Source organism: Sipha flava, unplaced genomic scaffold (assembly GCF_003268045.1).
Source record: "Sipha flava isolate LNK unplaced genomic scaffold, YSA_version1 112_pilon_pilon, whole genome shotgun sequence".
NCBI classification, from domain to species: Eukaryota; Metazoa; Arthropoda; class Insecta; order Hemiptera; family Aphididae; genus Sipha; species Sipha flava.
Window position 1 is genome coordinate 913,083 of NW_020271731.1, and position 26,567 is coordinate 939,649.

Consider the following 26,567-nt stretch of genomic DNA (forward strand, 5'->3'; position numbering starts at 1 on the left):
TTATATATTCGATTTGCGATACTTCATCTACTGCGTCGAAGACAATTGCTTGTTCCTTTTTAGGTAATAGGCCATTGCCCAATTTCTCAGTGAATGTTGTTGTAGAGTTGTTGTTGAAGGTGGTAGGTATAGGTTGAGGCTGTTGTTTCTGTTGGCTGGATAATGTTATATTATTGTTGCTCGTATTGGTTGAGGTCTTAGATTTGTGTGCTGTATTTTCGTTCGGTTGTGGACTTTTTGAGGAGGTGCTTAGTTGTTTGGTAGGAATAAGTCTATTAGGTGAGGAGGGAGGTTTGGGTGACTTAGGGGATCCTCGGTTAGGAGGAAGTGCACTGTGTTGAGTATAACTCATTTTGTACGGTGGTATGAAATTAATTAGCGTTATAATTAAATTCATACCTTTAATGCGTACATGTTAGATTTATTTGTGGTGAAACCGTATGACAACGTTGTGATATAGATAACGCACTGAACCTTAACTTACACGACTGTCGCTATCGGAGTGTGCCACGGGACTGACTATATTCTTATAATTGAACAGGTTTAAGTTATAATTTACTTGTTATATATTTTAAGTATATAACTCTGTGTCTCCTATACAAGCTTTGCTTTTTAGAGACATCATCATTCCAAAATTCTTATTAATTTTTTTGTAAATTTGTGGAATGAAATTCAAATAAATTCAAATAAAATTTGGCATATTTCTTCTGGGATATTTTTATTTCGCTTTATTTAATTTTAATTGTTCTAATATTACAGTTTTTATAGCACAACATGTTTCCTTTCAACGATCGTTTCCACATAATAATATTATGTTGGAAAAATAAATGTATTGGAAAATATAAAAACAAATATTTAAACGTCCAGAGACAATAACCAATTCATTACTAAAACTGTCAATTTCATTTGATATATATTTGTCAATCTACACATCCGTATCTTCGTTATTCCGTATTCCGGTTTTATATTTATACTACCCGATACGTCACCACCGATTCATAGTCAGTGTTTTCGATGTTTTATATATTTTAGTTCTCACTACGGGTAACCTTTCATCGCAAAATACACAAATTTTTGACTGATTGACTCTAAATTATATCCTATTATCTCATCCTACTTCTGAAATCTAAAATGAAAATAATAGAAATATTTATAATATTTATACTATTATTTAATAATAATAAATAAATATGACTTACATCCGTGTATTGTTTGATTCACGTTTAATATTTATTATTACTATCAGTATAATGGGATCTTTACGTATTTACAAAATTAGAAACCTACAGCCGCTACATCATCGTGAAGATTACAAATTAAGTCAATCAAATTAAGTACCCGATAAATTTAAAATTTTTAGTGTAAAATCGATTTATTCACGTATAGTGTACTCTAACTAATTATAACATACCATACGAACCGTGCACAACGCACGTGTGCCGAATTGATATCACAATTTACTTTGTATAACATTGACATATGTGCGGAGCATACATAACAAATTACTACGGTTAGTGTATATATTGTTAGTGTTCACGGTGCACAATTCACACAAAAATGTTTTGCTTGCGCAACGAAAGTTTCGCTTAAAAACGTAGGAATTCTATAAAGTTTCAATAAAAACCGTCATACTGATGAAGTAAATCGAAGATATACTCGTAGTAATTACAAATGAAATTAGAAAAAATCTTTGTCTCGTGTTATAAAAATAATATTAAAAGTAAAAGCAAAACTGTACGTATGTATTTATCATTTTTAATTACATTTTGTTTGTCTTGTAAATCGCGTCCAAGGACCTGTATGCATTTCATTTTTAATCCTACAGAGATTAGTCGCTCAAACAAATTGAACAGTTTCCTCATTTTGTACATATATATAAATATCTTGTTTTTGGTTTGCTTTTAATCAATAGAATAATTAAGCCCTCTGTTACTTCAATAAATAACACGTTGAGATTGTTTACTAAACATTTCTTTGGTATTTAATGTACATAATACAATATTAAAAACAATATAAAAACGTTATTATAACAATACGCGTATTCCATATGACGTGATATCTTAATTTATCATTTACGTATTTAATTGTAATATCGTTAATACAAAAAGTAATACAAAAAGTTTTTTTTATTATACTCTAATAAAAATAATTTTTTTCGGATGTACAGTTGATAATGAGATTATATAATATTATTTACCAAAATAACTTCAAGTATGACATTATTATTATTTTTTTTATTTTAGAAAGGTAAACATTATACTATTATTATGTAAATTTTCTTAGACACTCTACATATTTTTATACCCAGTGTCACAAATTATCATATTCTATTAATATATACGAAAATAACTGGTATAATTTTTCCCTTGAAAATGACAGGTTATTTTCGGGTAATGCTCAAAGATCACAGGGTTGATGCGGGGTGCCGAAGTAAACAATGTATATAACTTCTGAAAAACTAATGGTGATTATACTACGGTCAATAAATTCTACGATCAATAGAAATTAATATTTATCATGCGTGGCATTTATTGCGTTGTGGAAAAAATTGAAAAATATTGCAAAGTTTCATATTGAATTTTTACTGATTTAAAAGTGTATTAAGACCTACGGTTTTCTTAAAGTTGTATAGTGTATACCTATTATATAGATGGACATTAAATTATATTGAACCGTTTGTTTCTGTTTTCGAAACCTCGAAAACTATCGGAAAATACATTGTTAAATTTCTCTCCATGATGAAGAGAAATTTGTTTCGACATTTGTGTAGCTATGACAATAATAATTATTTATACGTCGAGTAAATATCGATTTGGTTCAAAATTTTTATTGAATATTATGATATGCATTCGTTAGTATTTTTTTGATTCAAAATTATTTGATTTCAAATCCAATAATTTATTAATAATATGTAATCATTATTATAACGATATCATTATATAGGTACAAAATTATTTAATGCTTTATTTAATGTAAATTTGCTGATATTTAACTGTTACTTAGTAATTTTCATCTTTCTAGATAGAAATGTCATCTATCAACTTAAACTTGTCTGGCAAAAGTTCTTTGATTCCGAGAGCTATACATTAGAAATGACCACAGTCCTGTTATTCTCAAGCTCACATTTTCTTTTTATAGCTGACCGTCGTTGTAGGCACTTTCAAAACATTTACTTAGCAACCATCCATCCCATTGAATCCGTATACACTTATCCTAAGTTTTATGGACATCAAAGTTTCTTTACACTTAAAAATATCTCATTTCGTACATTTTACGGCTTAACCCATTATTTATTTATTCTTTTTTTTTAAATAAAAATGTAATCGAAATTAACTAGCCAACAGAAAGTATTCGATTTGAAGATGTGTTCAATAATTTTACTGTTTATTAATATATATGTTTATATAATATATTTATAATACATATAATTTGACTGTAAAATAGTTACAACAATTATTTTGTATTATACATTTATGTTCGAACAATGGTTATTCTTTCTTAGGAGCAAAAAAAACCATAACAGTTAATAATAATTATAAATATTTTTCTAGATTACATTTAACAGCAAAACATTATAACTCGATAAATTATTTTAGTAATAATTGATTAATCGAACCAATCAGTAAAATTAAACATATGCATATTATCCAAAACTTTAATGCAGAAAGAAGATAGTGTTTTATTTAACGACAAATGTATGAGTTCTGATGCATAATGAATATAATAACCATGATGAAGATGTTTGTTTTAGTATTAAAATATTTATATGTAAATACGAATATATGTATGAGTGTGTGTGTGTGTGCTTACTAAAGTTAAACACACGTGTTGATTTGCAATAGATTTAAATTACAACAAAAACTACACTTAAAGTATTATACTTTAAAAGTGATTCATTATTATTACTTTATTTACTTTCATATGACATATTTGCATATATATTGCATATTTGTTTTTCGATTTATAGATAGAAGTGGTAACATTTATAATAATAATAATAAATAAATACAATACATAATATAACAAAAATATAACAGTCATAGAAATAATAACAAACGAAGTGATTCGTGCATTTTGTTTACAATTGACTGTCCCACATGTTTCAAGCTTTTAAAGTGTTCACACAGAATAACGAGTTTGACATTATTTTTACTGTGAACTTTAATAAATTAATTTTTACGAGATTATGTAATTGATACAATTCATCAACTTTACTAGACCAACATTATTATTTATGTTATTATTATAACATACAAATAATAGTCTAAAATGTTATTATTAGGGTTAATATTTAATATATTTAATTTAAATTATTTTTAAGCGTTTAAAATATTTATATTTTCAGCACCAAAAACTAATGCTTAATTCATTCTTAAATTTTACTTTATACTTAATTAAATACTATTATTATTGCATGTAAACACTTTTAAATTAATATTATCAATTTTAAAATGTATTACAATTTTAAAGTATTGCATATTAAAAATAATCTAATTTATAATATTTTAAATATCACAAAAGTACTTGTAAGGGAGCGGATTTATAGTGAAACGGCACGAAGGCAACTAATACAACAGAAGAATAGTATCGTTTTACATCATCTACGGGAGAGATAGGAAATCGACAAATGAGAATGGAACGTCGATGTTCGATTAGGCATAAATACCGGTCACTTTCCAGAGCATCGCCACTCCATTCTTCTATCCACTACTATCAACATCTTAAAATATCAAGATAGGAAGAATAGAAGCACCCAACGGAGATTATGATGACGATGACGACAATTGCAGAGATTACGGCGGCAATGGCTACGGCGAGAACAACGACGACCGCAGCGTCGTCGACGATTGCACAGTGGTTGCTGCAATCACGGCCGTGAAAACACCGACGAATACGACAACCACTTCAATTAATAAGTTAAGTTAATTACAAAAAAAAAAAAAAAAAAATAAGCACTGATATAAGTGATATATATATATATATATTAAAAAAAATTTTATTTGTAATGTTCAATAACAGTATGAAAACTAAAAATAATTACTGTAGCTGAAAGTGTAACTATACAATTATACAGGTAATAAATGTATACAGTTGATACAAAAAATTTAAATAAATATATAATATTATTTAATTTTATTTAAATCTAAACAAATAAAACAATACAATAGATAGGTTAATCAAAATACCTATTGAATCTCAATAAAAGAGTAATCTCAAAATCTTGATAAGCTATTAAATTTTTTCTCTTATTCATTAATATTTAATAATATCTATTTTATTTTATAATATCATAGATTATGGAATAATTCTAATAATAATAGAGTACAATTATTATTTAGAATTATTTAGTCAACGATAATATGCACCTATTTTTATAATACAGATTATGGCCATTTTTCACGACAATGATTATGCAATTCATGGATGTCATGGCTATTTTTACTTAATAATCTGAAGATGGTTGAGTACTATTCCCGGGACCGGTGGAATCCCAATTAATAGTTAATACCGAGATAAATATTATGGTCTCATCTAAAAATTCTTCGATATTTTTATTTTTATATTTTTCTAAATTCCATGAACTTGTTATCGAATGCGGTATTTTACAAGAATATGTTTCTGGTTTTGAAAATCAAAATTAACTTAATTGGGATATATAAAAAAATAATACATTAACTTCAAGTTAATTTGTAAGCAAATTAGTTAAGTTAATAAGTTAAGTTAATTTATCAGCAATGTAATAAGTTAAGTTAATAAGTTAAATTAACTTAACTTTTAACTTATTGACTCGGTAATGCCCATGCTTTGTTTAACCTGCTCTTTTCTGTTTTTAGTATTTTTTAAGTATATATATATATTATTTCAAATTTATAATTAAATTATTGTAAACTATTTCAAGAACTCATCACTACAAATATTTATTTAAAGAAGGCATTGTGGCATACTTTAATTATTAAATTATTAATGTAATGTTATAACCGTTGGGTTTCAAATACAAACATAACATTAACAAATAATACTTGCGTAACTATTATATATTTCCTTTAGAAAACCTGATAGATAAAAGCATTTTAGTATCTCAGTATTATTTTAGTATTTTATGTCAAATGATTTCATGGACATCAGATATTTTAATTGTAATTCCAACTTTTCAGCTTCTATTGATTGGTAAAATTTTGAAATCTTTAAATGTTATAAATGCATAAATATCGTAAATTGAAAAATATACTTTTCAAATAATCTAATACACCAATAAACGAAGATTACTGTTGACTGAGTAGAAGAGTTGTACTCTTATCAAGTTTTCATATATATTCCGAATTTTACGATATAATACGAAAATTGTGTAGCTTTATACCTATGTTAGAAACCGATTTATTACATGGAACTTATTTGCCGTTTGAACACAATATTACACAAATCAAAAATAATTTGAAAAAAATGTAAGATATTTTATTAAGATATTAATACAATTATATTATAATAAAATATGATTCAAATACCATTCATTCACTGATAAGTATACAGCCAAAACCTTCTATACCTACTATTTAATTTGAATATATGGTAAACGTATAGGTGTCATCAGAAAAGATTTTTGGAAAATCGCTTTTTTTGTAATTTTTATTTGGATATATACATTTTTCACTTTTTGGTCATATAAGAAATATTTTAATTTGTTAATTTTAATGTCAATGTTGATTTTAGTAAGTAAGTTATATTGAACTTATATTACATAAACATATATTAAATTAAAGAAAACGATAAGTTTTTCTTTATTAAAAGTTTTTATTTGTATTATACTTTAGTGAAAAATAACATATTAATTAATGAATAGAACAGGACATCTGTGCCTATATGAACTATATGTAATTCTTATAATCTAAAAAAAATACTCTTAGGGGAAACCAGGTAATTCAGTAAATTTATTATATTTTATTAAATATTATTTCTAAAAATTGTTTTTGTTTTTTAATTTCTGTCCTATATAGTAGTATGTTTTATTAGTAACTTGTTATTAAAATATAATAGCAAAAACTTGTGTAAAATTATTTATATAAAAACTAATAATTTAAAATTAAGTCAAAGAGAATATTCTAATTTATTAATGAAAAAAAAAAATTGCAAAATAACAAGTAACCGTCAATTGGTACTTAATGCAAAAAGATTATTTGTCTTAAATTTCTCATAACTTAAAAATAAAATATTTAATCAAATACAAATGCCAGTTTATGTTCATCAAATATTAAATATTTTTAATTCACTTGAAATCTTAGGTAGTTTTGTAATTATAAGCACATACAATTTTGATTTTATCAGATTTTTGACTATCGTGAATAATGATTAATAATTAAAGTTAATAAATATGATGTTTTAAGTATAAGAATTCAAAATAAGATATTTTAAATTTCCATTATATTAATTTATTTTTTTTGATGTTTTTGAGTTTTGAATTTAAAGGCTCGACACACAGAAGCTTAACTCGCATTATATTTTGTCAGCATCATTAATATTTGAAGTATTAGTGATTATAATGATATAGCATTTTCAAACCGAATATTTTTTATTGTTATTTCCATGTATGTTGTTTCCCAAATAATTATGTTATAGACTCTTAATTATTAATTACAAAATGTAATATACATTTTATAATATATTCATACTTCTAGCTGTCAAGCATACCCATTAAGGTTTTACTTTATGGTGCTTGGACATTTTCCATCGTATATGCTATGGTGTACAATATTAGTACAACAAAAAAACGTTGCTATTAAATTAAGAACTTCTAAAAAAATAAAATTATTGAAGACTAGCCATAGATTATGTGTACCTATAAGTTCGTTACATGTATTATACATTGGAACCCAATTATAGAAATCAGTTACGAAACTGTAAACATTTAAAAATAAAAGTCCCCTAAACCACACAAACCTGGACCACAATGTACATGAATAATAAGGTAGTCCAATTAATAATCGATCTAATAATAGCACGGAGGTTAGAAGTATGACGTCGGTTTACTTAGGGTATGCACCGGATGTTTAGCGTTCGCCTCGGGAACCTCTCCATTAAATAGTGGTTAAGTAGACGCTTGGAAGACCCGGCGAAGAACCGTTTAAAGAGTGATCACGACGTTAAATCGATCACGAGGCATTCTACCGTCCCGGGTATTCACGGCGTATGATCAAATGTAGGTTGAAAAGTGAGAAAACGATGGTAAATGCAAGTCACAGCGGTCAGTTAAGCTGCTGGACCCGGGTGACACGGAAATGGATTCTCGTTCAATTGCTCACCGGTGGAAAATGCTGAGACCGGGGTTAGGTATGGGATACACGTATTTCGGGCGCTGCTGTGGCTTCGTGTACTCCGATCGGAAGGCACTCCACTGCTGTCTTCTGAATACTTGATTACTGCTGCTGCTCCCCCGGTCTCGTCATGTTTGATCATTCTTCTTTTCTCCGCTTACAACGTTGAAGAGATGATCGAAAAGGTTGTCATCTAATACAGACGTTTGGTCGTATGCATGCCGATTGTCGTATCGACTGTTAAATACGGTCGAATCTCTCATATTATATTTTTGCTTCTGCTTCTTCTTCCATTATTTTGTTTTATTGTCACTACTATTGTCATTACCTAATTTACTTTTGGATTCACACATTCCTTTCTGGTGAATATCATATCTTACGGTGTGGAACTATCGTGTGTTTGAATAACTAGGTATATCTCTTTGGTTAGAATGTTGATTTCCTTTATTTTGAATGGTCATGGCGTTATTGCTGTCAATCATTTGGGTTTGCCAGTCCTATAGTTGTTTAGTTGAAATTTGGTGCCGACGCAAAGGCGCCCATAGGGGAGGGGGGCAAGGGAGGGACATGGCTCCCTTCTGAAAAATGTCAAAAATCATGGAAAATTGTTTACTATGATAAGAATATATTTATTTAAATTTAATTTAAAAATTTAATTTAGTATATGAAGATCTATAATTTGTTTATGAAAAACCTATTTATTTAGTTTGGAAAATCAGATTAACAGCTATAAATAACAATACGCTTTTTCGTTTCTATTCTATGGATAATTATCAATTCTTAAAATATTGTGTATTTCCAGAAATACGATATGTATATGTGTGTTTGTACACCACCATAATATTTATATAATATTTGTAAATTAATATTTTAATAAATATAACTAATGTTTTAAGTGTTCGATTTATATTATTAATTAAATAAAAATTTCAATAAATTAATCTTATGTTAAATTGGTTAAATAATTATTATTTTATAGTCTTCCAGTTTGATATATATAATGTAATAGTATAATGTAAAATTGTAAGGTCCTTCTTATACCGTGGGTCATTCCTATTTATGAATAGATTGATAAATTAAAATGTTGTCCCCCGCTTGAGAATTTTCATATGGGCGCCTTTGTGCCGGCGTCCTAGATTATTGTGGACACAAATATGTGGTGGCCTTTCAAAAGGCTGTTTTAGATGATGGTGTGAATCGTACCGTAACATTGTCGATGTATCAAAAATTATAAATACTAGGTAAAATATTATTACTAATAAATAAATGTAATTCATAACTTTTCATATCTGGAATTACCGATTTTATTGATTTGATTTTAATTCTATTTCATTTAATACCGTCAAAAGGACAACATTCCTATTTAATGAAGTTCCGTGATATGTAATACAGCAAACGTGATATATCATTCAAATATTCGATTAGCAGCAACCATATTTGTTTTTTGGGTTATTAAATACAATTTTCTTTGTTATAGATAATGTCTATCGTGAAGTACTAATACGAGAGACGTAAAAATACATACAGTGTTGTGGACTATGTTTATTTTGATAAGTGAATTAAATTTTTGGTGAGCAGTATTTGTTAGAAAGACTTAGTTGCCATTTCGTATGCTTTTATCAATATGGTTTGTAGATAAATACGTGTAGTGTTTATTCAGTACGTTTATCTGATCGAATTACTCAATCTTGAATACAATATCTATTCTAGAGTTTCCGCTATTTTCATTTAAATTGAGAAATGTAATGTTGTTATAATTTTTATTGATAGTAGTATCAAATGGTGCGTATTATTTTTTCTTGTAAAAAAAAAAAATCAATACTAAAATTACTAGCTTATAGTAATTTCCTTTTAAAATTTTAAAAATTACTTTCACTGGGAGGTATTAAAAATAGAGTTATTACCTAAAATAACAATAATTAAGTTTTAAAATGAAAAATGTATCGTGTGTAGTACGCTACTTACATAATATTACAGTAAATTTTCACAATCTATTCGGCAGTTGTCGTGCTCCACGTTGCATACTTAATATTTAGGTCAACATAGAACAATAAATTACATTATTAACAGTAAAGATGTAAAATGATATGTAAAATTTATCTTTAAATACATAACAATTTAATGATAAACATATTACCTACGTAATATGTATTCGAGAAAAGTACACATTGCGTTAAATCATTCAAAGTTTAAAAATAAGTAGAGTAAATATAAATTAAATTTAGATAAATTTAAATTTAAATTAAGAGTTTAAGTAGATGCATGTTTAATTGTTACGTACTTGAAAATCGTACCAGGTCTGAAGTATTTAAATTATAAATGCACAAAATATTTAATTTATTTATTTGAAAAATTAAAACATATTTGAAAAAAGTCTTATTGAATTTATAAAAAAAAAAAAAAAAAACTATCACCAGAAGATTTCTATAAAATTGAAATTCTTGTAAGTTATCTCCTCTTGTGGTACATCATAGTAGTATGTAGATGTGCGTGTTATAAATAAAGTGTTCACATAAAAATATGATGTAATCTTCAATTTTTTCTTTCCGCTACATTTTTAGTTTTTATCCTATATTTTTTAACCTGTCTGTAGTCTTCTTTCTCTTTCTCTATCTCTTGGGACGCATTATAATATGTGCGCAGTGTACATATTGTACATACATGACTATATACATATTATGACCGTTATCTCCGCTTGTACATTTCATATTCAAACTAAAAAATATAATATTATAAACATGTATAATATATAAGACTCCTATTATTATCTCCACTCGAAAAACGTTTTCGGTGTCCCCTCAGTTGCTTATAATGCAGTACCTATACCCTCCGCTACAGGAATAATAAAGTTCACAGGTTATCAATCAAGACCAAATGCATTCGAGACGCGTTTGCATATCAACACCGTGAAAAATTAACTTAATTAAATGTAAACGTAAACCTAAAATAATATCAGTCGTCGACTCCACTATTCGCGTTCATATTGTTGTATGAACGCGTTTTGTCGAACCGTTTATTTGACGACTGATACGGTCACCAACGACGACGGTGGTTGTACACGAGTTAACGTATTGTTATTGTCCTGTGTTGGTGATTTGAATTCATAGTCGAATCGAAAGTTTGCGATCTGATTTTTCTTGGCCGCACTGGTATACTCTTTTTTTATGAATATTCTAAATGACACGTTGATATTATATACAAATAAGTATTCGTAAATACGACTCGAATGAGTGTTGAACGCGTTTATTTTTCGTCTCCGAATAACATCTCTTATGTACATTTAGTAATTTCCACTAAAGTTAAGAGAGAAAAAAAAAAAGAAACTCCAATGTATTTTACAGTCGATACGAACATTGTGTGGATCGGAAGAAGATTCCAATAAATATGACTCTATCAAAGTATCGTACATTAAATCGTTTTATTTGTACAACTGAATTGATAGTTCTACTTCAATAAAAGTAATCGATGCAAATGTATTATTAAATTATTATTAGTTTATAATCATTTTAATACCTAGTCTTATTAATAAATCATTATTTTTTTAATGTATATGAAATCACTATTACGCTACTTTAAATAATTGGTTTCTATTAATTTTGATCGATTAATTTTTTGATTCATACAATGTTAAATAATTTTCAGTAAAAACGTTCCACTTTATTATGTCATTCCATCTGAAAAAGTGGTATTTGTTTAAAAGTTTTTAGTTTGTTCGTTATCATAAGATATAGTGGTATGAAATGTAATGTTTTTGTTTATATTCAGATTCAAATAAATATTCATCGTATTATATTTTGTTGTATACTTTAGAGTATACGAAAAATTAATTCAATCTCGAAATTTGAAAAATAGTAATTTATTCAAACTATAATACAAATTTTAATGAATAACGGATAGCTGTTTTTTAAAGCCAAATATACATATCTAGCTTAAGTAAATTACTTAGGTTGTCAATGAAAAATGTTATGGCTCTTTTGTAGCATAAACCCATTTGATTTGTTTATTCTAATAACAATTCTATTTCATCAATTATAAAGAATATTGTAAAGTTTTTATTGCTGGATAATAATTTTTTGTAGAATATACGATTTCTAAATGAATTAAAGTGCATTCCAATCACTGCAACGCAAAAATCATGTTCAACCATATCACGTTCATCTGAAAACTGTAAAATAACAAATGTCTTAACTACACGAATAAAAATATGATAAATAAGAAATTATGATCGTAGTAAGAAATAATTACTGAGAATTTTAAAATATATACTTTTACAGTATATTCTGTAAAAATTAAAATAACAAAACAGGAAATTCTTATCATATTAAGAATAGAAATTAGGAATTAATTTTATTACTTATTCTTTTAAGCAAATATTAAATCAATTTGTGGTTGAATGAGAAAATGTTTTATAACATGATATTACATTGAGAGAACTATAATTGAAAAGTATATAGTAACAATGTAATTTACATTAATTATTTATCACTAGTAATATGATGGTGTTTGTGTAATACAAGAATTATTATTAAATATTAATAATTACCAGTATACCAAACAGATTTATATAAAAAAAAATATATCTGCCTATAAATAATTAAAGATATAAATTATATATTTAATAATTTATAAGATATAATATTAACATTAATATTTTATTTTATTATTTTTTTTCTTATTTTCGATGCAAAAAATTCAATTCACACATTTGCTCATTTATAATATAATAAACGATCTATATAAAGACGTAACAGTTGAACATTGGTCAACAATATTTAAATTCGATTTCGTTCAAATTTGTTTTCCTCTATATTATTCTTGTAGAGCACAATTTGTGAGCTGCTGATGTACACTAGATATTAAGTGATATACTATTATGATTTACTATCGTTCTCGTAACAGACTAGATCGACTCGTGATCGGTAGCAGTGTGGCTCGGGATCAAATGCGTATGATATAAGGTTGATAATTTTCAAATTTATTTCATGGGAGCTGCTTGTGTTTGTTGGGTGACGGATGATCTTCCTCAGTGTTTCATATCACATTACAGAAATCACGTGTCGCAGTGACAAAAATATCCTGGTGACGAATTTGAAAAACAATAGAAGCAATGACATATTACCAAGAATAATAATACGTACCTATATGATATTATATATATTAGTAAGATTTATTTTTTTTTACTGCGAAACTTTCCTTGACTAAATTCATATTTTAAATTAGTCATCGTGCAAATTATTAATTGTAAATGCTTTTATTTATGAAATTCGACGATTCAGAGTTCGGTCAAATCATTATCTGCATTTAAAATGCTCCTGTAATTCAAAATTGTGCATACCATTGCTCTTAACTTTCAACCTTTCGTGAAAATTATTATGTATTGCTCAAATAAATTTGAATGATTACATTACACTTGAAATAGTAGTCACTTATTTCAGTTTTGTTTAACTTCGAAGTAGACAAAAAAACTTTTGTCACGTTTGAACATAAGTTATCACAGCGTCATTATCGTTACCCGACAACTGCAGGTAAAAACATCCTATTTGTGGATCCAAATATATTACAGGAAAAACAATTGCACCTATCTCCTCTGTGATTTGTGTAGTTTTTGTACTAGGTCGAACGAATCATACATTGCCCGTTGTTATAGTGTGGACGATATCCTCTGAGGTAGTTTATATCACAAGAAAATAGTACATGTACTATAGCCTCGACACGTACACGTAAGAAATATAGTATATATTAGTAAAAATCTATTTTTGATTTTCAATTTCTTTAAATATATTTGATTATTTGTCTTTGACTTTGAACTTAAGATTTTCCATCAGATTATGACACAACTATAGAACGTTGTCCGTTGTAGGTCCATCCACTGACAATTGAAAAATGTGCAATAAGTTGTTCTGTCTTCGATTTAATCCCGACGACGACATAACCTTAATGTCGGTTCAATCGACATCTTGTGCTGGTGTGCTTGTGCGTATACGTGCGTAAAGTAAAGGGTTCATATATTACATAAAGGGTTAGCACGTGAGTGCTGAAGACGTCACGGCTCTACGGTCGGCTCATTGCTTTTTATCGCTACTGTCGAGGTCAAACACATTCGCGTATACATTATGAGCGTTGTTAAATTGATATGGATGTTTACGCGTACAACGTTGATGGAGATTACTACAGTAATCGAGTTTGAGGTGGAAAAACCAGAAATATTAAATAGGTCTCCAAGTGTGAAATCATATAAACATATAATTTGAATTTTTTATTTCTCCAATATTATATTTCTCCTTCTAAATACCGGACACCTCCAAAAAGCGGAAAACATTTCAGCGACTGTGGGTATTCGGTATTTAGAGGTTTTACTGTGTATATATATATATATATATATATATATATATATATATATATATATATATATATACAAGGTGTTCCAAAATGATTTATCCTATTTCAAAAAATCATGTTTATTGAAACATTTTATTAATTAGGTTAGAATAAATTTTACATTTTAAAGGAGTATTTTAAATTTTAGGTACACTGCTTATAAATGTTCAATGTGACCCCTGTTACTTACACGACACACATCTAAGCGATATTCAAATTCCTCATAAACCTGTTGAAGCATATCGACTGTAACCAAGTTGATGGCGTCTCTTATTCGACTTTTCAATTCGTCAAGATCTTTTAGAAGGGGAGGTATATAATCAATGCTATCTATGTAACTACAAAGAAAAAAAATCACAGATTGTAAGATCCGACGATAGACAAAATATATCATCATTAGCGCATATAACGGCTTTTTGTTGCTTGGTTGACATTTCGATAACAACTAATAAAGTTACGCCACATGACTAAACTGCATATTATCGCAACTTATCGGCAATCGATAAAAACTAGATAAACCCACTTTTCAGATTGTTGGTACGTCGTTTACCTCTAATTGCAGAAACAATATTTATAGACTACTAAGATCGGATGAATCTTTTTGAAACACACTGTACATATATATATATATATATATATATATATGATATTTGAGCCAACAAAAAATTTTTTATTATAACATGTGACACAAACAAAAAAAAATTAGTTATTTAAATTGTAAACTCATAAAAAACTTCTACTATAATAAACAGGAATATTTGAATTTTTTACGAAAGTTTCATTTTTTTAGATTTTACAGGCCATTAAGGCTTTTCGCTGATTCTACCAAACCCCTCATCGGTCTCTATTATATATTCATCTGTTATCTGTCTCTAATATATTTTTACAAAGTTACCATTTTTATTTACAAGTATATCGACGGTTTGAAAGTTATTATAGTAATACAAATATCAATATTTTTTGAGTTTTATTTTACCAATATATACCGTACACGAGTATTAAGATAAACTCGTGAAATTAAATCAAACAAATATTTTAATATGCACGGCACGGTAAGTTTTTCCATGATGAAGTGAAAGTGCTTTATATGCACATGACCAACGAATTTTTCCTCCTAGCCGAGGAGATATCTGCTTTATTTGAAAAATAAATGTGGTCCCATTTTTGGTATGCTCTCGTTATAGTTACGGCATATAGTAGTGTTGTATTTTAATGTATATATATATATTTATATACATATTATGGTGAGAGTTTAGAATTAATTGTCCCGCAAACTACGAATAATTGAATCAGGAACAACGCGTTGGTTTTTTTATAAATGCGTTTAAAAATAAAAATTGAGCAAAAATGTTAAATTTTTTAATATTTTCTAAAACATAATATTTATTCCGTTTATGGAAAGAAATGTATAAGAATATTCGGGAAAAAATGTATTGGACGTTTGAATCAGCACTCAAGTCATGACCATTTATATTTTTGTGATGCATGCATATAGATTTTTTTTTTTTAAATGTAATTTAGTTATTACTGTATGTGTATGATAAGTAAACGTCAAGTTCGCGTAAAAAAATTATACTAAATATATGTTTGGGTCACGAATTTATTTCGGAGATATACTCGTATATGAAACTTTCGTACATAATGTCACTAAAATATTTTTTGATATATTTATTAAAAATAAAGATTATTTATTGTTAGAACATGCACTATGTGACATGGTTGAAAAAATGTTTAAAACGTGCCATGGCGATGAAGTATAAAATATTGTATCAGATGAACAATATTTTACATTATTTCAAATATTTACTTAGTACCTACTTTAAAAACTAATGTAAGCAGATCGAAAAATTACTTATTTTCTTATAAATTACTACAATCACGTGTCTAGTCTAATTTTGATTTAATAAAACTGTATAAGAAACTTTTATCGTTGATTGTATTTGCCTAGCATTAAGTAATTAATAAAGTTATCTTCATTATTCGTGTTCCAAAATATACTATAACGTATAACTTTATAAAAGTGCATTGTACTGGAACATATCTTCTGATATTTTTAATTCAAGATAAAATTACTTGGATTTGCGTGGTATACTATAGTTTTTCTAATCGTAATACAAAAAAAGTACAACGGTATTTGAACATTATTTCCAAATGTTTGTTTTCGATTCTTCCATCACATCGGAAAAACTAGCAAAAACAAAAAAGAAATGGATGAACATATTACTGTTTGAACAATTACCAATAATGTGCTATATTTCTATATCTAAAAATAGATATCCGGCGATGAGGTGGTTTATGAGCATATCTACTGAATATATTTTTTGAATGTTAAATAAATTTAAGAAAAAACAATTTAAAAATCAATAAATCGATTCGTTTAGAATCGATCATCTTTAAGCCGATAGAAATTCCCGTGGGATACACAAAAATCTCCTAATTGATCACATACCCAATCACGTGTTTGTACAGGTACATGTACGTTTATGTGACATAGGTGTAAGTCAAAAACGGTCATAGGTCTTAAGTCGAACCGTTGACTTTTATCGGCCGTGGTATGCAAAACATATAAAATCTCATGCACATTACGCGTACAATCACGACGCAGCTATACTATTATAAGCTCCCCATCTCACGCACTGAGACACTGAATTGACAGTGATGGCGAGTCGCATGAATTCTCCCGTCAGCATATTTAAAAAGCTTTACTACCATCGTTAACATATATACTCGTATGTATATTTTATGCGGTTTTTTGCTTTGCGGATCTATTGTCGGATTAGGAAAAAATGAACTTACAGAGTTCCGGCAAACCATCAGTGAGTAATTATTAGAAAAATAAAATGTTTTATGCTTGGAAAATAATCACATAACATTGTAAAATAAAAACATATTTATTACAGTGGAGCGTCGATTATCCACACTACAAAATATTTACGTACAAATGTATTTTTAATTAAATTTAATTTATTTTTATCATTCAACATGTTTTTTTTATCGTGTACACATTAGGAAACGCGAAAATATTTTTATTTTATTATAAGTTTTATATTATATATGAATATTATATTTAGTATTAAATCTAGTAAACTAGTTATTAACTTTCTTTTTAAATTTGTAATGGTTCTTTGATTTTCTGCTCCTTCATCGGTTCCAATTAGTGCAGTTAATCGACGTTCATCTGTATTATTATTATTCAAAATGAGCGTAAGCTTTTGGACACGCGAATAAACCAATTACTAATACATTCGAATAGTATATTTATGTCACATAGAGTATGTATTATCATTGATTATAAATATTTATAATTATTTACAATTTATATTATAAGTATTTATAATCAATGGTATTATATTCTGATTTGCCCGATATTATTTTACGATTAAAGTTTTGTCCCAATATAAGTATGTTAAAATTATGAAATGTGAAATTACCGAGAAAACACTTAAGTATTTTTAGTTTGATTCACTTATATTTACTCATGAGATTCTAGCTCTACTTAAAAATTTCAAAACCACTAAACATAATAATTTAATATATGGGTTTCATTGTGTACTTATAAGTAATTATAATTAATATTATTGCTATTGAATAACGAAAACATTTTATGGATTAAAATAGCAGTTCTTAACTTTTTGTAGATCACGGACCTCTGACGAAAGACTTAGAAATTCCGGGGCCCCTTATCAATTATTTTTTCTTGATTACACTTTTTTAAAACAGCATCTCATGTTATTAAAACTAAAATTATAATAATTACTTTATATGATAAATCAATTTAGGAGATATAACAAAACATACATATTTATAATTATTTTTATTCATTTTTATAATTTTCAATGAGTATTACTCAGTGTAAGGTGCATTAAAATTGATTTTTAATTTTAATATTTTAATTGTTCAGATTTTTTACAATACATGTTTTAATATTTATATATTTTTACTATTTATATATGAATAAACAAAACAAAAACCAATACAATTATAGTGTTAATATCATAAAGTTAATAATAAATATGATATAGGACGCCTTGGATTCAACTGACAATTTATATTATAAGAACATGAAAGGATTAAATATGTGGTAAATATTGAAAAATAAATTGATATTAGATAATACGTTAAACATACATTTTATTTGCCAAATGAATATTTAATATTTGTTCTTTTGCCTTGTTTATATGCATACATATAAAATCATTTATACATAAATTCATTTGAAGTAACCTGTTTTCAAGAAAATATTATAATTATAAACATAATTATAAATGCAGTGTCTAATATAATCAAAGACGAGAATTGAACGACAATCTTGGAATACTGATTGAAGATTAAAAAAATTTAAAATAATGGATTTCTAAACCCATAAATTTATAAAATAATGTTATTAAATTAGTATGACTGAAAAATAAAATTATAAATACATGTAGTGTGTATGCTAACAAATGGAATCAAAATCAATCAAAAAAAGTTTCTGAACCAATCACTGATGGATTTTTTTTGTATATTTTTACGTGTATGTTTTTTTGTTTATCCGTAATGCTTATCTAGAAATATAAAAAATAACGGTATCCTGTTTAATGAAATTGATTATATTTTATCAATCACACTTTGTTGTTCGGATTAATAACAGACTGAAACATTAAATGTTCCAATATTTCAAACTACACAAATTGATTAACAATATTTATGTTGTGTGAAATATTTAAAAATTAAAATAATAAAATATTAATTGATCGAATAAATTCTAGCTTCATTTTTAATGCGATTACTTAATTTCGAACATTTTAAAGTATTAACCTCTTTGTTATTTCAGTGCATTTAAGTAACTTTGCCAACTACATACCCACGTATTTTTTTTATGACTTTTTTAGTTTTTTTCTTATGCTTTTACTTATGAAACATTAATGTATTATTTATTTCAAATACTGAGCAAAAATGATTTGTAACACCTAAATAATTCAAGTGTACCGTTACGTTACGTTACGTAACTATTTACATTTAACTTATTGATGCCTAAATTATTCTCAAACTGTTTTTATAATAAGTATACTATAGTATCCATATGATGTATTAGAACTTTCATGGTTACCAACATAGAGTTTAATTATCGATACGTATTTATCGTATTAAACTTATTGTTTGGAAAAGAAATGGACTGCAATAATGTTTCGTTCTGAAATATTCTTATACATCAAAATTATTGTTTGCCGTCTTGACGGACTACTATTATAATAATAAAAATAATAAATAACAAATTATTGGTGGCACAAAATGTTCTGGCCAACAAGGGGGAAATAATAATAATAATCTATATATAAAATATAATAATAATTATGTAGAACAATAAATTATAATAAGAATAATAATAATAAAAAAAAAAAAAGGACACGACCATAATTATGTCGAAAACCACACAGAGACGAGGGCTCCCCAGACTTGACACCGAACTGATGATGATGATGATGATGATGCTGATGGCGAAGCTCGTGTAAACGATATCGACATTGATGCCAGTGAACAATAACAATAGAAAAACAATAAAAAGAAAAACAACAAAAAAAAAAAAACGGTAATGTTGATGGCAACGGTGGATGTAAAAATGACGGTTATAATTTTTGTAAAACGAAGCACGCACACAAAAACGACCGTGAAAAATACACAATGCGATGGTCCGTGCGATGCCCGTTTCCACCAAAAGTAGACCTTTCCCTTTTCCACCAATACCCGTTTACACCAAAAGTGTGTCATTCCCTTTTCCACCAATATCCGTTTCCACCAAATGAGATATTGACCACGTTTTTACCAAAACAATTGTATACCACGCTTAAATTAAAACCTATAGTACAGAAATAACTTTATTTAACATGTAATATTAATTTAATAAATGTAAAATCATTGTATAATATATACAATATAGGTTGGAAAATGTTAAATTTTATTAAAAAAATGGTCATATAAAAAGGTGAAAAAAATGATTTATTATGGTATACGATACCTTAGTTATGTAAATTATAATATATATACAGAATTAATTGATATTTGTTAAATGATCCAATAAAAATTTTAAAGTTGTTTAGTACTAGCGTCTTATTTTCATGTTTACTTTCGAAAACTTTAGCCATCATAGAATTATAAATTTTACAATGTTTATTTTATTTTATCACACACGCAGTTGTAATGCACTATTTAAACTGTGCCATATTTTCACTTGTTCATAAAATATTTGATAATTTAGATATTATCATGGTTAATGAACTTAAGAGTACATGCATAAGTACGATAACAGTTTAACATACAATTAAATACAACAAATGTATAATATACATTGATTATATTGTGTGTATATTTATATATATTTTACATCAATCCAAAAAACTCATGAAAAGTATAGGTATTCTATCTCATTTGGTGGAAACGGATATTGGTGGAAAAGGGAAAGGTCTACTTTTGGTGGAAACGTGTTACGCCCGACGGTCCGTATTGAAATTTGCAGTGTGGGCAGTATATCAAACGTAGATACCAGCTTAATGCAATTAAAGTTGTGATATGCTAATAATACGCTCAACACGTATTAATTTTTTTACGATTCTAGTATTAAAATATATCTCTTATTGCTTTTCTTTTTGCTGTTTAATTATTTCAATCGGTGATAATGGTGCAATTGATGTATTCAAGATTGAAGAAAATGTTTGTAAATATGATTTAATATAACCTAAATACCTTTAACATAGCTTAAAATACTTTGCATTAATTTTAATTATGAAGTATTTAACCATGTACATGCTTTGAATAAAAAATTTAATTAAGTAACTGAAATTCAGGAGTCAGTTGTTTCTGTCAAAAACCTTAAATTTGATTTTATTTATTTTTAAACACAAACTATTTGTTTATTTATTTGTATTAATATATATATGATAACCATTTAATACTTTTTAATTTTATTTAAATTTTTTATTATTTTATTATTTAAAAATATTATTCATTAAAATTCATATGATGAATTGGTATGTAATTTTTTGTATGATTTGTGATTGATAAAACCATAACAACCATTTTGCTTCAATAAATATTAAGTAGCAGACTTTATTACCTTGAGTGTATTCCGCGCCATTATCTTATTGTGAATTGCGGCGTTACATACCTTAATTGGATATGCAGTGTGTCTAAAAAAAGTATTTTCATCAATATTTTCGTAGATCACTTTAATTCAACCATAATTAAATATTTAAGTTCTAGCAAGAAACCTTAAAAAATGAAATTAATTCTTGATTTTGTATTGATAAAAATAGTTAGCAACACTGGTCTATAGAAACAAGGGTTTTGACCAGTTAGTATTACCATTATTTAAAAAAATAAAGTAAAATAGTACAAAATGATAGAATCAAATTTATAAGTTTGCAATTATAAATAGCTTATATTGTATTTGATAATAATTACTAACAAAATTGTCGGATACGCCTTTTTCTATTTCATGGAGCTGGTAGTGTGAACTAATGAACCTCCACCACTGTCATTAGTTCACCTTTATCGGTTGCGGTTTCGGTTCCCCGCACGTAACTATTATCGTGCGCGCGGTGTCGCGTTCTAGTGAATTAACGATATTTATTAAAATACGCTATAAATCGCATGTTTTTTTTTCGATATTGCCCATTGGGCGATATATAGAAATTATTGTAATACCTTTCTTCGCCGTCGTGTTTTTTTTTGTTTTTTTGCCGAAAAAATATTTTTTTTTTTCGTCGTGTGTGCGTCATCGCTCGCCATCGACAATTGAGTTCCGCTGCCATTCATGTGAGTTGGTCGCGCCCCTTGCTGCCACCAATAACTCAGCTTCATCGCCATCCGTCGTCACATTACGAACTCTACTTAAGGTTTCATCCGTTGATTTTAATTTTGTAATATTTTATTGTTAATTTTAGATTTGTAATTTTTATGTTTACCTAGATATAAGGGCCCCTCTGTTCCGATATATGTTTAAGTTTTAAGATTTATTTATTATACAGTCCACCCTTCAGTCATTTATCTTTTCTTGTTCTTTCGTTATTATTCTCATTGCCATTTTTACTTTCCTGCTCACATATTCACGTTTCCATAACTCTCCATCGAAAGTCACCCACGGAGACATCGTGCATACAAAAATAATTTAAATACAAAAGTCAATAAAATAATAAAAATTAAAATTATGTCATTCATTTTTAAAAAATAAGTAGTAATAAAATTAATTATAATATATGTATTATGTTTTGTTATGATAATTACTAATACATTTTACAAAATCTTATAAATACTGATATTTTTGTTTTTATATTTAATTACAAAATCTTCGATTCTGGCATTTTTGTTTAAGTACTCGTATATGCGATTAGTAATATTTGTAATTTCGTTTATACTGCTTATAGCAATGTATGTTTTTTTTTTGGTACTTCTTATATAACATTTACAAAAACAAAAATGTTCGGGTGTTCACTACTTAAGTTTCTAGTAAATGACGAATGATAGATTCATATGCATTAGTAGCCTTTTCTGAATTAATTGAATACATAGCCCACATTGAAGGTGGAAAAGTCGAACTTGAAGAAATATATGTTAGCTAAATAGTCAGAAAATTCAACTAATTTTTCTGATAAAGACTGAATTAAAATCAGATCTTCAACAAAACAATCGTCTACTTTATTAGAGGGTAGTAATGAGAGACCGAAAATTAAGTGAAACCATTTTTCAATTTTTGAATATGGATCCATATAATCCGGCTTTAATCTTAAATGTTGTATGCGTTTCAACCATGACTGAGTTTGATGAAATCTGCAACCCTAGGGTTAATTAATGGACAAATAACTTTAGAAACTATGTGTATACTTTGTTGGAAATCGGATACAATAATTGACGGATTGAATTTTAGTTCAAAGCCAGAGCATTTTTCTTTTAACATATTAAATAATAATTCTTACGTTTTCGATGATTTGTTAGGCAGTATTGAAAACGGTAATGAAATGTTATGTCCATTATTGACACAGTATATTGTAAAAATTTGTAAAAAAAATTTCACATAGTATTCAAATGTTCCGTCTACAAAAATTTTATCTCGGGAACATAACAATTTTAAATTTTATTCTATAGTAAAACATATTATATTTTGGTAGTGGTGGAAATGTTTTTTCTCACACGATAAATGCTTCTGCAAATGAAGTTTACATTGTTTAATGCTACACCTACGAACTTGATTGAACTTCTCGTTTTAATTTAAATGGGTATTTAGAAATTTCATTCACAGCTTTCCGTTATAAATGATTAGAAATAGTTACTTTTTACGTGGCGAATTCTTGTATTCGATAATCGCTTTTAAAAGCATAATTTCATCTTATACAGATCTATACAGATTTAACCTACCCGACTTTAATGTTCATCGCCACTTCACATCCGTTTTTGTAATGTCATCTAAAAAATTAAATTAAATTTAAAACCAACTTCTTATTATTAACTTTGCCCTTTTCACAATACACTCGCGTAATATTTTCCTTTGTGTTAACAACTTCAATTCTTTTCGTCTACTAAAATATACCTATCGAAGACATAAGTAAATATCGTACCATATTATAATGTCTAACACCACAAAAATACTAATAAAGATATAACAAATTATAATAACGAGCGTATTGCGATAAAGCCTAATGTAATTGTCGTTACTCGTTACCTATATATCAGCTATCTATTTAGGCTATATCATTTTATACTATTTTACTTTATTTTTATAAATTATTTTATATTTTATTTATAATTTGTATATCTACCTCCTCTATTTTACGGGCTATATATTATAACCGTATATATATATATATATATTAACATATAAGGACAAATAGTACATTTTTCTCTATGTAATTTAAGGGGAATCGATATAAAAAAGGTACTTTTAGGGGTAACTGGTACAAACCCAGCTTCAGTTAATCCGTTATGGCTTCAGATTCAATGAGTGGAATGAAGAAATAATAAATATAATAATAACTATTTTAATTAAAATATTAACATTTTTTTCTGATACCCTTCTAATATTATTGAATTTTTTTTTTTATTTTAGGTGTCATTTTGGTCCACTAGTCCAGAACTGAGCAACAAACAGCGATTCGAATACTTCACGCGAACTATCCCTTCGGATCTTTATCAAGTAAAGGTCATGGTAGAAATTGTTCGAAGACTTGGCTGGAGTTACATATCAATCATATACGAAGAGTCCAATTATGGCATCAAAGCTTTCGAGGAGTTAGAAAAATTATTGCCCATGCATAACATTTGCATTGCGGCCAAGGAAAAATTAGTGAAAGATTCCGGCGTAGCTGAAGAAAAAGCTTACGACGACATCGTGATCAAACTGCTCAGCAAGCCCAGGGCGAAAGGTAATAAAGTGTTGAGTTTTCGACTGTAAGTTAGCAAAATATCCCGTAGAATTCTAAACGTTGACGATCGATTGCAAAGTGTTAATCCTAAGCATATACGAACATTTTTCTCGTAATTAAGATATTCACATTCGCACATGCGATGAAGTTTAAAAGGACATCATAAGTAAATGCAATGTTACTGTCCATAACAATTGTGTATATTTTTAATTAAAATATACGTATCACTAACTCATATCACGCACACGTGTTCTTGTTCTACGATTTATTTATCTGGAGTTTTATTGTGTGTAGGCTCCGGAAACGTCAAAAATTCTCTTTTTGATATTTATTATTTAATTAATATAATAATATATGAATATACATACTTCGTATATTTGAGTGCTGAACGAATTTAATATAATTTATGATATTAATACATTGTACTGTTGGATCAGGGTAGACTTATGTATCAACAATTGTAATAATATATAGTGAGACGATTTTTTAAAACGTACTGAATTGTATTCAATTTCTAAATTAATTACTACGATACTCTTTCTGTTTCAAATATTGAAAAAGAATCAAAAAACCTTATAAAACGATTGGTACATTTGTCGAAAATCACAATAAACTCGTATCCAATCTAAAAGTGGTTTTTACGACCGAATCCACAGACGTATATCGTTACTTTTAAATTTACATAGGGAACCCTCGTGTCTTTCAGTCAATTGTGTTATATTGACTGTTTGAACTTTTTATTTAAATTAATAACGGTTTAAATACTTAAATTAAAAACATTATATACCCTAATGTTCACTTATATTGTAATACGTTTCATATGTAAAATACATATCACTAATCAATACATCTATACTATTTAAGTGAAATGTAAGTGTTAAGCTGTTGTAATTATTCATAAGCAATATGTAAGTATAAAAAATATTAAATTTACATTGCTCATAGTAACTAAATTATTTTAGAATAAGAGTTAATATATCTTAATTTACCTTATTATATTCGATTCTTAAAAGTATAAAACATCATTCGGGATGAGCTGTACTTTTTGGTCAAATAATTAATAATTTACTTAATATTGTTGTCCAAGAATATTCGAAATCTTATAAAATACACGTCGAGCGTAGTTGAAAACAATATTACATACGAGTATACCTTAATAATCAAATATGATCAGTTTCCAAAATGTGAACATTTCTAATATATTTAACAAAATGATCACAATATTTTCAAGGGCTTTCGAAATCGACAATAACTTTACTTATAGTTAATATAATATCCCATTTGACCTTCAATCCAAACGTACTATCTAAAAATAAAAATATTCGCACAAAATAAATAAATCACAATAGATGCAGTAAATTGAGATAGTTAATAGTGTATCAAGAACTTTGATAATTTAGTTTTCTCGTAAAAAAAAATCATGGTGTTGATATTTGATTACGTTTTATCTATTCTAAAAATATTTTATCATATTTTAGATTTATTTTCTAGA

The 26,567-nt window shown here is 27.2% G+C and overlaps 1 protein-coding gene across 1 annotated transcript in view; it reads left to right on the forward strand.

The window, feature by feature from the left end:
* Positions 1-26,567, forward strand: part of LOC112689538 (metabotropic glutamate receptor 2) — a 310,121-nt gene that overhangs the window by 136,909 nt on the left and 146,645 nt on the right. Inside the window, exon 4 of the mRNA XM_025563298.1 lies at positions 24,760-25,075. Coding sequence (XP_025419083.1) covers positions 24,760-25,075 — 316 coding nt within the window. The remainder of the gene's footprint in view (positions 1-24,759; positions 25,076-26,567) is intronic.